At 39.6% G+C, this 17,416-nt stretch overlaps 1 protein-coding gene across 1 annotated transcript in view; it reads left to right on the top strand.

Moving 5' to 3' along the window:
* The window catches only part of mmp15b (matrix metallopeptidase 15b), a 35,669-nt gene extending 21,385 nt beyond the window's left edge, over positions 1-14,284 (top strand). Inside the window, exons 6-10 of the mRNA XM_079605536.1 lie at positions 653-879; positions 5,432-5,570; positions 8,764-8,914; positions 10,497-10,615; positions 11,883-14,284. Of these exons, the coding sequence (XP_079461662.1) occupies positions 653-879; positions 5,432-5,570; positions 8,764-8,914; positions 10,497-10,615; positions 11,883-12,376 (1,130 nt within the window). The 3' untranslated portion in view covers positions 12,377-14,284. The remainder of the gene's footprint in view (positions 1-652; positions 880-5,431; positions 5,571-8,763; positions 8,915-10,496; positions 10,616-11,882) is intronic.
* The last annotated feature ends 3,132 nt before the right edge of the window (positions 14,285-17,416 follow it).

The following is a 17,416-nucleotide window of genomic DNA, read 5'->3' as shown; positions in this document are numbered from 1 at the left end:
AACTTCCGCTCACTGGATATTGGCTCTTTTTTTCGGACCGTTCTCTGTAAACCTTAGATATGGTTCTGCATTAAACCGTCTGGCACCAACAACCATGCCATATTCAAAGTCACTTAAATCACATTTCTTCCCCATTCTGACGCTCAATTGTCTTGATGTCTACATGCCTAAATGCATTGAGTTGCTGCCATGTGATTGGCTGATTAGATATTTGCATTTGCACGAATAGTTGAACGGTTGTACCTAATAAAATATATTAGCTAAATATATATACACAAAGGTGAAACTCGAAAAATTTTAATATCATACAAAAGTTCATTTATTTCAATAATTCAACTTAAAAGATGAAACTAATATATTATATAAACTCATTACATGCAAAGTGAGATATTTCAAGCCTTTATTTGTTATAATTTTGATGATTAAGGTTTACAGCTATGAAAACCTTTTCACAATATTCAAATTTTGACATTTCCATAAGCTGTAAGCCATAATCGTTCAATTATATAGCTATATAATATATTAGTTTATATATAAGATATCCATTATCTGTTTATTATAGACTGAACTAAGAGGTTGCCATGCACAATGAGCTATTATTGGTACAAATTCTGAAGTATTTTGTGTTTGTTTCTCCCACTCTTCCTTGTAGGACCCCCTAACAGTTCTCCCACTCAGGCTCTCCCCACTGTGACCCCTCGACGCCCGGCCCAACCGGACCCCAGGGCCCCTCAGCCTCCTAAAAACCCCCCCGGAGCGCCTCCTCGCCGGCCGCCGGGTCCTCGCACCACCGACCGCCCCGATCACTACGGCCCCAACATCTGCGAGGGCAACTTCGACACCGTCACCATGCTCAGGGGAGAGATGTTTGTCTTTAAGGTGAGCTAAAGACCCTGGCTATATAAAAGCTTTCGGTAACACATTATTTTACAGTGTCCTTGTTACATACGGGCGAAGCTAATATATTATATAGACTCATTACATGCAAAGTGAGATATTTCAAGCCTTTATTTGTTATAATTTTGATGATTATGGCTTACAGCTTATGAAAACCTTTTTACAATATTCTGATTTTGAATTTGAGGTTTTCATAGAGACAGAGCGTGATTAGGCCACGCCCACACCGGATGGGGGGGGGGGGCAATCGAACCGTCTCCATTGACTTTGCATTGCGAGAGGCTGCCTCCTTGTCATTTCTTGCTTCTAACTAAAGACAGACAAATGCCTAAAAGCTGCTGTGTGACAAGGTGTACAGCAAACAAGCTAAGAAACACAGAAATACGTTTTTATTAGCTGTCGACCCCAAGAAACGAGTGTTTAGGGACATAAAAGTGGATCAGGCAGTTGAGACAGAGCGTAACGCGTCTCATTACTCTGAGAACTAACGTACGGCCGCTGGAGGAGAACGTAATCGGCAACACAGGATAGCTTATCTTACAAATATAATTAAAACTGACATTTGGATATTTGACTCACCAGTGACCAAATGTTTAACTTACAGCACACGTAACTGTGTTTTTAGTGCATACTGAGTGTCAGGATCCCACAATTTACCCATTCATTCCAGCCTGTAACCACTTTTAAGTACTGAAAACGCTTGTTTTTTCGGGTCGACAGCTTATAAAAACTTTGTTTTTTTTTAGCTTGTTTGCTGTACACCTTGTCACACAGCAGCTTTAAGGCATTTTTCTGTCTTTAGTTAGAAGCAAGAAATGACAAGGTGGCAGCCTCTCGCAATGCAAAGTCAATGGAGACGGTTGGATTGTTTTCCCCGGTGGGCGTGGTCTTCAGATTATGACGCGTTACACTCTGTCTCTATAAGCTGTAAGCCATAATCATCAAAATTATAACAAATAAAGGCTTGAAATATATCACTTTGCATGTAATGACTCTATATAATATATTAGTTTCACATTTTAAGTTGAATTACTGAAATAAATGAACTTTTGCACGATATTCAAATTTTTTGAGTTTCACCTGTATGTTACATGTACAGTAAATTATGCATAATTACATGCAACTAACCCTCGACCAAATCCTTATCCTACCCTAACCCTGTAGTAAGTACATGTTATTAATTAATATTACTCTGTATAATTACACTGTAACAATGACACCTTAAAATAAAGTGCAACCAAGCTTTTTATAGTAATGAGAAGTATGTCGCAAACATGTTTTTGACAGGCTTCGTAAGATTCACTGAAGCGGTGAAACGGTAACAGTCACAGTTCCAGGTGAAGGACCCGAGACACAGGTCGAGTCCCGCTGAGGTCGGCCTGCTCTCAATCAGGCTTTGTTAGGCAGTGGGCCGTAAAAACCCCTCGTGCTGGTCTTTGTTACGAGGCAGAGCTCCATAAAGAGGAAAGGAAACATGTATCTGGAGTCTGGAGTTGATCAGGAGATACATCAGACTTCATCTGCTCTGCCCCTTTTGCTGGAGTTGCGGTTTTGTGGTCACGCCATGTCATGTGATTTGCTCTTGCATGAAAGAAGTGCTCTCTGTGGCAGAGTCTCTTTAATTCCTCTGGGGGGGAAAACACAGAGCACATCATATGATCTTTCACTTTCTGCCATTAGATGAAGAAGCACATTATTTTGCTTGAGTCTTGCTGTTGGAGAAGTTAGAAGAAATACAGTATAGGAAAGAACAAAGAGATATTTATACATGGAAATAGTTAGGTTATTATAAAAATCCTAACAATGTAATTTAGCAATTATGTCCGTGTCCTCCTGGTTAACCTTTTTACAAATAAATATCTAGGGACAAAAATATCCTGAATATTTGATTAATAAATGGCACCTTATTGTAAAGTGCACTGTAAAAATTATATGATCAATGACAACATGTTTTTACATCGCTTTAACCCATCAAAATAAGTTTAAAAGTTAAACTTTTTTTTATAAGTTATACAAGATTCCACTCATTTTTTAAAAGTCAGTTTAATGTAATTTAAGTTGAAATTACTTAAATACCCAAGTTGATTGTACTTGGCAGCAACTTTTTGTAGTTGGCAGCAACTTTTTTTTACAGTGTGTTAATATATATATATATATATATTAATTTTATTTATAGATGTGGTAAGCAAAAAATACTTTAATAATATATTTTGTTATTTATTTTAATAAATGTATTATTATTATTATAAATAATGTTACTAATGGTACTACTGCTATATTTTATCACACTGTAAAAAAATATGTTCATGATTTGTTATCACAACTTTTTATCTTTTGTCAAATCAACTTCGATAACTAATGTGTGAAGATAACACTATTTTGAGTTTCTGTTTATTAAACCATTTTTCTTCATTGTATTAACTAAAATTTTTAATTACAACGAACTCAAAATTTTAAGGCAACAAGGTAACTTGCTTTTTTAAGTTAAACCAACATTTTTTTTTACTGTGCATGTAAACATAATTAAAAATGTATAAAAAATGGAGCCACTAGGCTTGTTACACCTTAGCACAATTTGTTGGAAACATATATTGATGTGTTTCTTCTTCAGGTGTTACTGTTTAACTAGTCACAGTAGTCAGGTTATCCATTAGTCAACACCCAGATGCCCTTGAGTGAAGAACCACTCCCTAGTAATCTGTGTTTCTCAAAGGCAGGTTCCTGAAATAAGGCGGTTCCTCATGTAACACAATACTACAAGTTAACTCATGCAAGAACAAGGTGCACGTGTGTCTGTTACGATGAGGTGTTGGGGTTGAGGAGGGTGTAGGGAGAAAGCTGGATAAATTTAGAGCGTGTTGGCCGCAGAACGGTCTCTGGTTTTAATTTGGGCTTGGTTTGGAAGTTGGAAAAGGTCCCGGTGGAGAGCCAGAGTGAGTGTAAAGGATACACTGAGTTTATGTACATGATCACTGTTACTGCAGCTCATACTGAAGGCCTCGATAAACTCACAGCGAAGTTCTTTAAACAGGTAAAAAGATATAGCTTTGTAGTGGTATACTGTTAGCTAACATCACTGCTGTGAGCGACGTTTAGATGAATATGTAAATATGTGCTGTGCACTTTCCTCCTAATAACAGAATAAACACACAGGTAAAATGACAGCGGTGAGAAAACAGCAGTTAAAGGAGCTCTAAGCGATGTAGGATGACGTCACTTCTCAAGCTACGTTCACACTACAAGCGACTTTGTCGCTGCAGGTCGCCAGTGACTGGCGGTTAGGTCGCTAGTGGGCGTTCCCGCTACTGGTTGCCTAGTAATGTTTGTGAGTGACATTCACGGATGTTTCTCCATGTTGTAGACAACAAACCGTTTTCTTGCCACTACAAACAAACATTTTGGAAGGAAAATTCTAAATATAAATGGAATCAGTATAACATGCATAATATTAAAGATGAACGAGAAACTGTGAGTGCTTTTGCCATCGCGGCTATTTAATTGCAACAAACGGGCAAATACCGGTCTATATGTGTTCACGAAACCAGTCAGGCTCTGAGTCAGTGCTGTGAACACCACTGTATGTACACGGAGATATATCACAACTTATAGGACAGTTTCTGACGGCTAAAATTAGCTTCTCGTTCAACTTGCCTCTGTCAGAGAGTGACGGATGATCACGCGCGCTCCACTGACTTCACTCCTATTGGTTGTCGCTCTTCATTTGCATGAAGTTAGATCTCAACTTTGTCGCATCGCCAGACACGCCCCATCCGGTCGCCAACGGCCGCGATCACGCGTGTCACCGGAAAACTCCCCATTGAAATGAATGGTAACGTGTCGCTTTGTCGCTTGTAGTGTGAACGCAGCTTTACCCATCTGTCCAGCAAAAACAGAGCCACTTTCCCAATGTAGATTCGGGACTTTGCCCGTTCTTTATTTGTTCATCGGAATGTCGTCTCTTTGGTCGTGTGTCGGCCACATCAAAATTCTAAAGAATATACATTTTTAACGTTAGTCGTTTTTCGTTGTCTAGGACATCTCTTCTCTAGCTAACTTCCTTCTTCATGCTTCTCTCTCCTCCGCGCCCTTCATGTGCACGCGCACTATCATGAGCCACACCCACCTATTATTATTAACATTATGGAAGTGCGCTAGCCAGACGGGATTTAAACTTTGTCGGCTAAAGACCCAAATTTGGTTTGAAGATGAAAAACGTACAAAAGCACATGTTTTCCCACCATTCCTGATCTCTAACACTCACTCACAGGTCTTGCGTCTGTCAGAGCAGAAACTAAAGCTGATGCTCTCCGTGTATTTTTCCGCGTTCATATGTAAACTGTGCAAGCTTATTTTGTCCATTAGATCTAAAGATCTGAATAAACGCATACATTTACCCGTCCATAGACCATCCCCTCGAAGAAATCAGGGCAGAAAGTGGACAAAAGAGGGCTGCAAATAAACTTGACCATCATTAGTACAGAATACACAACCATCATCATCTGGTCATTGATTCTGAGTCTCGTTTCTTCCCCAGGGTCGCTGGTTCTGGAGAGTGAGGAGGAATCGAGTGCTGGATAACTACCCTATGCCGATCGGACACTTCTGGAGGGGTCTGCCGGGAGACATCGACGCCGCTTATGAAAGGCATGATGGCCGATTTGTGTTTTTCAAAGGTATTTTCCCTTTCTAACTTCACTTGAAAACTGATATAGCTCTGTGCTGTTAAAAGTTAATATAGACCATAAACATTATTACCCAGGCTGGCAGAATTACATCACATTGAAGTGCTTTTTACATTAGAACGAGCCATTGATTTTGACATTTGTCATTTAGTACAGGAAGTGTCCTTGATTTCCCTCAGCCTCTCATGTGTTAGTCTGATGGATTTTACAGGTAGAGTTTCAGAGACATGGCTTTTTGTGTTATATATGGGTTTATGAGTTTAAGGTGAACGGCCAAAATGTAATTTAGGAGCTGCATAATTCTGGAGATTGACCATAAATTTTGCAAAGGAAGCAAAATACTGTGAATGCTTTAACTCGCATTAGCTTCACTTCAATCAGGACTCAACAATACGATTTTTTGCTTTTATTTTTATTATTATGTGCAGCTGAAAATTACAATATTACCGGTACTACATTAGTAACAAGAAACCCTTATAATGAAAATGATATACTTTTTTCTGGCATATATAAAAGTATATTTTAGTTATATTTAATTACATTTTTTTTTTATATATATATATATTTTTTTACATAATTTTAAGGTCTTGTGAAAAAGTTAGCATTAGTAAACTGTCCTACTAACAAAATAATTATTTTTTATAATTTTAAATTTTTGGATGTGTCAGATTCATTAAAATAAATATATATATATATATTTTTTTTAAGTTTCCTAAAAACATTTCAAGCGAATGTTGCCAAACAATTTTTTAAACAATAGCTAGAAATTAAACCGCAATAATTTAACTCCATTACACCATTACATTCATAAACATACTTTGCTTTGTTTACTTTTGCTTTGGTTTTTTGTAATGTCAAATGGTGCAAACATTACTGATTGGTTAGTAATTTTTTGCAGTGATGATTTATTTTTGTAGACCAACCCATAAGTTCAGCATCACACAGTTTCCTTCGACAAAAACCCATTAGGATCTTTCCATTGACTTTTTGATTATTGCAGAAAACAAAGACTGTGACCAACAAAAGCTTATGATTCTTACACGGTTTGTTCATCATGGTAATCTTCACAAATTGACAACTTTTATGAATTTTGAAGGGTAAATACTCTGTCATTAAGCTACAAATCTTATTTTCACCATAGACTTTTTTTATTTCAAGCTTTTAAACAAAAACCCATTAAAAAAAAACATTGACTTCAGTGCTAAAATGCTAAGTCATTTACAGATTTTGGCACACAATAAACGTCATCCCTCCACCACTCCAGTCCAACAACATCCATGCTAACATCTTGCTAGATAATATTTAACTCATCTTAATTTAAAACTGGAAACCAAATGTTAATATTTGCAAGTCATAAAATCAATGAAAAATCTCTGGTGCAAAGTCAACTGGCCAGAAACTCAGCCCTCGCTGTTATCAAGCCCTGCCAGCAGATTGAAATCAAAAACGGCTCAGACCACGGTGAGGTTTCCCACATTAGTTCTACATATCAACACCCGGCCCCCTGAAACAGACATCTAATGACTTCCTACTGAAGATTTCTGTGTAGATGAATGAATGTGTATGCGCTGTACTTAAGGAAAGCTGGCTCCCATAAGGAAACTCTGTAGGGCAAGTGATGTCATTGGCAAGGCCCTTTTAACTTGGGATTTCTGCCATCCGAGAAAATCGGGAGACCAAACATCTTGGGGAGCAACATCTGTTCTTGGTGAGGCGAGGCCATTGCGTCAGCTAGCGGTTCTACCAGATGCTGACAGCAACGGTTGGACTTGGATGAGGGCCCGTTGAATCAAACGGGTCCATGAGGATGGTGCCTCGGTGTCTGCCATACTGTAAAATAATAAAAACTGAAGCGTATCCCAATGTTTCTGTAACGGCTCCATGCGATGCTCTCTGTCGTCACTTTAACCGCTTAAAATGTGGGATTCGAACCAAACCCACATTGTTGGTGCATCTTTTTCAGTGTTGTCATGCAGTTATATGTTTTCTAATGGAGAATAAACACCAATCTGTGGTTCGGTGCTGGAGACTGTGTCAAAGGTTGGAAAGTCCCTGTACATTCCCCACTTCTTGTCTTTTCTACTTCTGTTCTCTTATGAACTTTTGAGTGTTTTACTTTTTAACCTGTTTTCTAGTAGTTAGCCGATATGCAGGGAAGTCCCGTTCGCGGTCGAGTTTCCGAGTTTAATTTATGTAAGGGATAATGTATAGCGAGGCGGGTGTTATAGCGAATACAACACCTACAGGCTGATCGGGAACCCGATGCGAAGCGGGAAGGGGTCTTGAATCAGCCTGAAGGGAGTTGTATTCGCTATAACAACCAACTCACTATACATTATCCCACTTATTACATGGCTACTTACCAAATAAATCAATAATTTGACTCAAAATATTGATTTAAAAAGGAATTTATTGATTTAAAAACTATTTATATGGTTTCCGCTAAAGAAAATATTCCATTCCGCCTCTACGGTTAGAATCCTGCGTCCATGGCAACGCTCTGTTTTTCATGGCAACGGTTTGTTATACTTAGCAGTGGTCTGTCATCAAGAAATAATACATTCGAATTCAACATTAGAATTCAACCAATTATTTAATAATGATATATAACTTATGTCATAGTTTCATCCTTACATCTACTGTAATATAATATATTGTTAGTCCTGAGATTCTTCGCGTCAGTAAATAAATACATACTATGTTAACAATTAATGTTTGTATGTCGTAATGGTCTGGTGGTAAAAACTAGGTTTGGTTTACAAGGTTTTTTTTTTTTGTTTGTTTGTTTTGTGATCTCATCGGAACAAATAGAGATTTTCCTCAACGGCGTTAAGCGGTAGATTGAAGTGCTCATCTGTGTAGAGACTGACACACAAGCCACAATTTTTGCCTTCCGACACTGCAAAGAGCGGCAACGAATACATTCCAGCACTAGATCACACTTATTTAACAAACGTTTCATTTGTATTAGGTACATCAATATCAATGTGGGGACAATATCGACCCTGGCAAAAATTGGTCCGTCACACCTGCAAATTGTCTGTGCCGATATGGGTTTTTCAATGGGTGGCGGATATATAAACCTCATATGATGGCAAATTTTTTTTTTTTTTACACAATATTTATTCAAAATTCACAAAAAAAGTCATAACCGTCCTCTCTCTTTGTGACCCTCCACCTGTAGGAAGCCAGTACTGGTTGTTCAGGGAAGCCAACCTGGAGCCCGGCTACCCTCAGGAGCTGATGGATTATGGCAGAGACATCCCATATGACAAGATCGACACGGCCATCTGGTGGGAACCTTCTGGCTTCACTTACTTCTTCAAAGGAGACTGGTGAGGGAATAGTCTTATTTTTTGTTCCACAAAGAATTCTTCCTCTAATGTTTGTCTAATCGTTCCCTTGAGCTGTTTTATAAAATCCTCCTTGCGATGAATTTTGGCCCTGACACACTAAGCCATCGTTGTGCCGTTGTTGAGCATCGTCCAGCCCAGTTTTTTTACTCGATGTGTTCCACACTGTCTGCACTAGTTGGACATCAGGGGTGTTTTGGCCGATTGAGCATGTTGAATCGGTGTCTGTCAGTGAGAGAGTCTGATTGGCTGTTTAGCTTAGCAAATGAGTCAGTGCACAAGAAAAAAGCGAAAGTGAAGTCAAGACAGCACAGACAGAAGGCTGTCTAATTTTACGTCACCTTACCTGAGCATTTGAATGCGCAAATAAGTTCATAACAACATGAGCCGCCTGGAATGAAGAAAGTGATCAGCATGAATGATAATCAAAATGGTAAGCAAGCACGGGTTTGTTTAGGGTTTGTATATCTGCAGTGCTAATTTCGGTTTATGATGAGTATTGATTATTGATGCTTGGCAGTCGCCTGTAGTCTTCCTGATGCGATCAAGCGCAGCTTTTTTTTAAATGTCGGCTTGGTGTGTCACGGCCTGTTCTGTCCTGGTCTTTACATCGGTCTCGGGTGGTCCGATCAAAAGTGGTCCTCTGAGACGTCTCGCATGCTTCTTCAGTGACCACTTCAGATTGGATTTCATAAGCCCCTTTCACACAGAGATTCCGGAAAATACATGGATAATGTGATAAATCCCGGGGATTGTTTGATTTTGGTTCATTCACACTGCCAGTAATTTTCCGGAATCTGTGCGTGCGTTCACACACAACCCGCAAAGATCCCGTAAAGACACGTGACATCGATGTGACGTAATGTCTCCAGCATCCTAAGTTTGCTCATGAGCTGTGATTTCTCTCTCGCTAGTGCATTTTTTTCCTGATTGAATCATAAACTAGTGCATTACGTACCGTTTCACTAGCTGGCGAACGATCCCAGCTTCAGCGTCATCACTACGACACACACCTCACGGGATTGATCCTGGCTTTTGTTCACACTGAGCGCGTTCCAGGACTGATACCGGCAATGTTACTGGGTCCCCCAACCCGGGACAATCGATCCCGGCATCAATCCCGGGACGTGTTTGTGTTCACACAGAAGGCCCTCTGGCAATTTCCCGGCAATTTCCCGGGATCAACGCGCTGTGTGAAAGGGGCTATAGAGGAGAGGTTGACTATTTTTTGACTACATATAATCATTTTCCAATAAATGGGTCAATGACACCGCTTCAAAAATAATAAAATCAAGAATCAAATTCATACATACGTACAAGGAATTAAACACACCTCTTCTATGAAATGATTTCCATTTCTAAATGAACAAAGGTAATTTAAATATTTTTTGAAGGAGCATAAAGTCAAAAATATCAGAGATACAACTGTCTTGACATAAAAAGGTTTTCATTATTTTTCTAAACTCTTTTCATGTCAATGTCATATGTAAATGAGGTCACTGTGCTGTTGCTGAAACTGTTGCATTAAGGAAAGATGCATTGAACTGTGTTTGATAAACTACAGGTACTGGCGGTTTAATGAGCACTCCAGAGCCGCGGATCAGGACTACCCTAAACCACTCAGTGTGTGGGGCACTTCTGTGCCGTCTTCTCCCAAGGGGGCTTTCCTCAGCGATGATGGAGGTGAGTGAGGGAGGTGGTGTGTGGGGTTGAGGGGTCATCTAGAGCCTGTCACCTAATGTACTCGATGGATGGGGATCAAACAAACGGTGAAACAAAGACATTGAGAGAGAGTAATGCATGAAATGTGATTTGAGAAAGTAATGCAATATGATCGGGAAACACTTACATCACTGAAAGCTCTTTCCCATTTAAAGGAATGTTCCTGCAAGTCAAACTGGATCTGTGGCATGATATCGATTACCATAGATATTAATTTTGATTTAAAGGAATAGTTCAAATTGTCTTAATTTACTCATTCACATGTAGTTTCAAACCTGTGACTTTCTTTATTCTGTGGAACTAGGGCTGCACGATATATTGATTTAGCAAAGAGCACTTGATTTAGGTTGTGTCCATTTAAACATTCACCTAATTTAATTCTCTTTCGCGTCTATTTGTACTTGATCGAACACATAGACGCAAAATGGTGTCGACATGCTCGTCTCGGCGAGAATCCCCATAAACAGTCATGGCTTACGTGAACGTAAACGGTTGAGAAAGAAAACAAATGCATATCATTATTGGATCTGTGCATTCGCTCTTAAAGTGACAGCAGCCTTATATTCCTGCTGCTGTCTGTGTCATTAGTGTTCATCAAACTATAAAATACAAATATAAAATCACTTTTGTAGCTTTATCAAAGATTAATTATATTTCATTTATACAGTTAGGACTATGCAGTGTTATTTTACATTTGATTATTTAATTTCCGTACCTGAATACTGTTAGACTTACCTGAAAAACATAAAGCACTGTTTATTTAATTTGTATCTATTGTATTTATCTATGCTTGTAAATTGCTTATTATTTTCTATGCAGATGCACTTCCCCACAAAATGATCCTAGAATGATTCATTCTTTCCATATAGAGCTATTCAAGTCAACTGTTGAAATTGTTTTGATATTGCAATATGTTGCAGAAATACAAAATATCGCAATGTCATCTCCCCACCCCTCTATGTGGCCTATGTGGAACAAAAAAGAAGATATTTTGAAGAATGTTGGTAACTGAATAATTTTGGTTGGTGGACAATGGATAATTGAAACAATAATTTTCTGTAAAGCTGCTTTGAAGCAATATGTATTGTGAACTGAAATGTGTGTATTATGTGCATAATTTTTTCCCAAATCACTCAGTGAATAAAGTAATGACCAGATAATCTAAATTGAGTTTGTATGCGGTGATCCACAATATTTGACACAATCTCCAACTTTGTCTCTCACACAGCTCATACTTACTTCTACAAGGGTTCAAAGTACTGGAAATTTGACAACCACAGAATGACGAGCGAGCCGGGCTACCCAAAGTCCATTCTTAGAGACTTCATGGGCTGTAATGTGGACCTCGATCCTGACATAGACACCGACGTGGACCCGGGACGCAAGTTGCCTGATCGCCCACCCTTCAACCCAGATGCTGGCCGAGACAAAGACAAGGACAAAGACAAAGACAAGAACAAAGACAAGGAGAAAGACAAGGAGAGAGACAACACCAATGACGTGGACTCTAAAGAAGAGACGGAAGAGAAAACGAATGAGGTGGATGTGGTTCTGAAGATTGATGAAACGCAGCGTACCATGAACATCATCATGGTGACGGTACCCCTGGTCCTGGTGCTGTGCATCTTGGGATTGATCTACGCTATTATTAACACACTACAGAGGAAAGGAGCACCCAAGTATTTAGTGCACTGCAGACGTTCAATGCAGGACTGGGTTTAACCTCTCAGAATGATCTCCGATCCCTGTTCTGCCCTTCCAATTCACATGCCCTAAAACTTTGCACACACAAAACAACAACATAAACATGCTTAAACACACACACACACATACACACAGATACTGACACACACACTTTCATGTTCACCCTTCTTTTCTTTTCCCATGGTGCTTTCCTAACATGTTGTCTAGTCTATTTATATCAGAAAGTTTGCACATTGATTTTGTTGTTGGGTTTTCCTTTTCATAATATTTTTGTTTCTTTTGAATCCGTTGTTTTTGGGGTTTTCTTCATTTCTGTTTTTAAGATGTCACAATCTAGATCTCCAATCACTGCGTAAACGATGAACGGGAAGTCTCGCAGAGCAAAAAGTGAGGGAAAGGAAAGCGGAGAAAGGAATATCTCGCTTAGGAATATTTCTGCATCCATTCACCTTTTCTCAGGACTCTCAGCTGTGGTTTTCCAACCGTCCGGGCAAGTCATAATACATCATCATAAAGACTGTAAAGACTGTGGCCGCTTCTATCATAACTTGTTGGTAATATGTTGATATACAGCGGGGTCCAAACGTCTGAGACCACAAGGAAAGTCTGGGTTTGAGAGACTAATTTAAACCTGAAAATTTATTTTAGAAGATTTTTTAAAAAGCAACACATTTTTTTGATTATTTTTGTTCATGCAGCTCGAGTGTTGCTGTCAAAGCAAAGAAATTCATGCTAATTTTAAGTTCAAACTCTCATTCTAATAACATTTTTAATGTAGAAAACATTTATTGCTTTAAAAAAATTAAACATTCTCAACTAGTGGTCTCCGACTTTTAGACCTTTCTTTTTTGAGCAAGCAACTGGACCTGGTTATTCAACCAGTAACTAAGTCCAATTGTGTTTGATTGAATTTTATCTGATATTTCATTTGGTGTCAAAATAGGGACTTTTCTCTACGTTTTGCTTACCTAGTGCATTTTATATCCCCTTGTTTTAACATGTTTTATGTGGCTCCGTCCATATTTGTAGAGCCCTCTTGACTTTTTTTCTTGCAAGCTGGTGTGTTTTTATCTCCAACAGTGCCGTGATCCTGTGGCGATTATAATTTTTATTGTCTGAGCAGTATAATGATTAGGTTGGTTTAATTTACGGGGGGGTTGAAAAAGCTTGAGGCATTGAGAGAAAGTGTATATTTATATAATAGCTTTACATCGGTCAATCAAATGAAAATATGAAAAATAGAACTATAAAATACATACCACTAGCTTACACCAATTTAAAATGCGAAAAAAGCTTCTTGGGGCCCAATTATAAATAAAAGCCTTAGTAGGGGCTCACCGTTGTAGGGAATGTTAGGTAATAGTCTAATTTCAAAAACAGCAGGGGGTGAAAACCATTGGTAAGCTCCTCTTTCCCAAACCCAAAGCTCTCCCTACCAAAGAAAAGTCACTCTTCATTGACAAAGGTGGGGTGAGACGACAGGGAAAGAAGCAGGGACAACTGTGAGTTCAGAAGGAAAGGGTTAAGATGCAGAAACCTTATATCTGAAGTCTTTGCGAAAGGGCTTATAGTGTGTTTGTAGAGTTTGAACTGGATTATATTACAGTGATGGGGATATTTTAGGGGTGGGGGTGTAATAAACAAACAGCCAGGAGTGGGGTAAACCCATTGCAAGCTCCCTCTCCAAGGCTGAAACATACTTGTGCACAAGTATGTGTTGATATATGATTTAGTTGTCTCAATTGTATGTGTTGCATTCTCAGAATTGCCTCAAGGGGTGCTGTATCAGACATTAGTGTAAACGTTCTTCTATGGCCAGATATTCAATCACTGTCTGGAAGCAACAGTTTGGGAATCTTGCTGAGCAAGTTTCGGTTAAACTGTAGACATGTTTCTAGCTAGCTACCTGAATAAAACGTTTAATGATTCTTGACATTTGAAGGCAACTCCGAATACGAATGCACGTTAGTGTTTCCGACGAGACCGTACACTTGCAGTGCATTGGCCTCGCATTCACATCTGTGTTAGGATACTTGCTTAGAGTATATTTTTGGCCTCAGCTTGAGCCGCTTGGTAGATAGTGTGTGTAGCAATGCCATCCCTATATGAGAGCGTGTTGGCACACATTGCCAGGGTCCACTGCCAGTTATTTTTGGAGCGCATTCCTTGACCAGCAGAGGAAACAGGATCCCTGTTTCATTCACGACTTGTTCATGCTGATGTGATCTACTAGGCAAAGTAGACAAATTAGTCAAGTTTCCTAACATTGTAAGATATAACTGCTGTCAGGTAGGTCTGTGTTTGCTTTCTGTAGTGTTTGCTTAGTCTTGTGTCTAACCTACATAAACACAGCTAGTATACTAGGACACGGAAAGCATTGAAATACAAACCGCCGCCATTTTTTAAAGTGCCTCAGACAAAATCTCTGTCATTTACCCTTCGCAATCAGCGAGAGAGTACCTTTCCTTTTTGTAGTGGAAGATGTAGACGTCGAGGAGAGAACGAAAGTGAGTGGCATTATAAATATTGCCCTGTCAGACAAGGTAGAGCAGAAAGCACTTTGATATATATTATTGGGAGAGTAGAGGAGACACAGGACAGTCATGATCTGAATGCGGTCACTGATGAATCCCACCGAATACCATTGCCAGGCGATCCGCCCCTCCTTGCGGTGCTCCTCTCGTCCGAGGAGATTTGGAGGAGAGTTAATCAGACATAAAAGCTCTTCCGTCCCTCCCTCGACGCCCTTTACCTTCTCCTCCACTCGCCCAGATCAATGAGGAATACATAAACAGGCTTGAAGGATATCTGAAACGCTCACTCTCAGGGGCTCACTCAGGCCTTATTCCCATCTTGTTCCCACTACAGCCCATTCTTTGTCTTACTTTAATAGGCTACTCCTTTATGGCCCTTTTCCATAATCTGCCACTTTATTTGTTTTTTTTAAAGTACCATGATATTGTCATGGTCTTTTGGACATACTGTAGTACCATGGTAATACCATTCTTTATGGGCACAACCATGATGGTTATGCAATGGTATTCTTGGAGTCAAATCATCTACATCAATTGGGTAATCATTTAATATGGTATTAAGGGCCAAGTCATGGTTCTTTGAGGTCCTTCAGCACACCTCTTTTCGAGCCCCATCCCTCCAATTTCTACATATATATATAACTTATCCTGCATTAAACAACACAATTAGGGAACACTTGTTTTGGTAGAATTGTCACTTTGGTTGCTGTAGGGATCCTAGGGGACCCAAAAGGTCAGCAAATGTTGTATTCGCTGAGGTGAGAAGGGCCCTAATGGTCAGTCTGGGCTGTATTCACTAAGAGGTGGTAGTGGTCCATTTGCTCTATATTAGCCCTATTTGTCAGAAGGGGCCCAGGGCCCTAGTGGTCATGTCTCATTATATGTGCCCAGAGGCCCGGGGCCCTAGTGGTCATGTCTCATTATATGTGCCCAGAGGCCCGGGGCCCTAGTCGTCATGACCCATTATATGTGGCGGGGCGCTCGGGCACTAGTGGTCAGCTTCAGCTGTGTACACCAAGGACCATGAGTCCCATTTGCCAGTCCTTTTCCCAGTCTTTGGCACGGCTGTAGGCTTTGTCGGGCCCCTGGGACCTGGCACCACTAGTTCGGTCCATAATCCAGTCCAGGTGGTATATATATCTGATTTACCTTGGTACCATGAGAGTAAAGGTCCTTGCACACTGAGTCCGAAATTTTCGCACGTTAAAAAATAAATTTGACCTCACGTTGTGTCAATCATGTTTACACACTGCCTCCGAACTTCCGTCCGTCATAAAAAAAAAAGTTTTTTGCATCCATAGCAACCATTTTGAGAGTTTTTTTTTGACATTTCAGAACCACCAAATGATGAATGCGAAAAAACGCATATGAAAATGTCAGACTCAGTGTGTGCAAGGCCCTTAAGTAAATTAGTATGCATAAAACTGTATTACTAAGTAAGTTTGTTTCTACACTGTCTTTGTCTGTCTGTCTGTCTTTTTTTTCTTCCAGAGATGATAAGGGTGACTAAACAAGATTGTGGTAGCCAATGACTGAGGAATAATCAAAACAGTCTGTTTATTAGTATGTGATAGTGTAGATTTTAAGGTCTAATATTTTCACCGTCATCTCAAATCGACTCTTGGCCAAGTTTAGGACTGGCTCTTATAACAATGGCCCCTCTCTCTTGCTGCATTATTGTCGTGCACATTGCTTCTGGCCAACAGGAAGATAGACTGGGCCCTCGGCCAGGGCCACAAAGCTTCCTCCCACCAGCCCTCACACTAGCATTGCATACTAACAACAGCCTCTGTTCAGAAGGCTTCGAGTATGAATCATGGACGTTGACCGTTTTAGTCAGTCCGTTCCCATAAACGCAGCTCAGGACCACTGCTGTTTTATGCAATGATGGGTTTTTCATCACAGTTAAGTGGAGTTTGACCACCCAAACGGACAGTACAGTGACGCAACATATGCCGCGTGACTTCTCTCTCTGTGTGTATGTATATTCTCCTGATATAAACTTGAGCTCTGATCAGAGGTGCCTCTAAGAACATCCGTCCACACCATTTATTAACCAGCTGCAGTGATTAGACTGCAATCGTTGTTAGGTTTCTGAATAAATAGCCAAAAAATGAATGTTGAGACAATATTTGTGGAATCAGCTGAGCAGAATGAGACGGTGTGTTTGCTCTTGCCTGCATTGTTCTGTGTCAAGGGTAGATTCAGTGTCAAATCAAGCCTGTTGTGTGACAATGCGTCTAGGCATGCACACTGTCTTGAAGGGAATCTCACTTTACTTAATGAGCCTTACAAAAACATGCTGTTTAAAACTAGACGGAGCATTTCAGACAAAATATGCAGTAGTAGCAAATCACTAACATTTAAAGCAATGCTGTTAATGTGCACAACGTTGTGCTGCAGTGTTTTCTTAAACACCTCATCGTCTTTATTAATAATGATACAATTAAATTTAGATGGTCATATTTTCAGTTAATATTTTTTCTTAATATTATCTTAAATCTGGTCATTTTTAAAATTGTAA

Source organism: Phoxinus phoxinus, assembly GCF_949152265.1.
Source record: "Phoxinus phoxinus genome assembly, chromosome: 2".
In the NCBI taxonomy this organism is placed as follows: Eukaryota; Metazoa; Chordata; class Actinopteri; order Cypriniformes; family Leuciscidae; genus Phoxinus; species Phoxinus phoxinus.
This window is presented reverse-complemented; position numbering and strand designations above follow the sequence as displayed.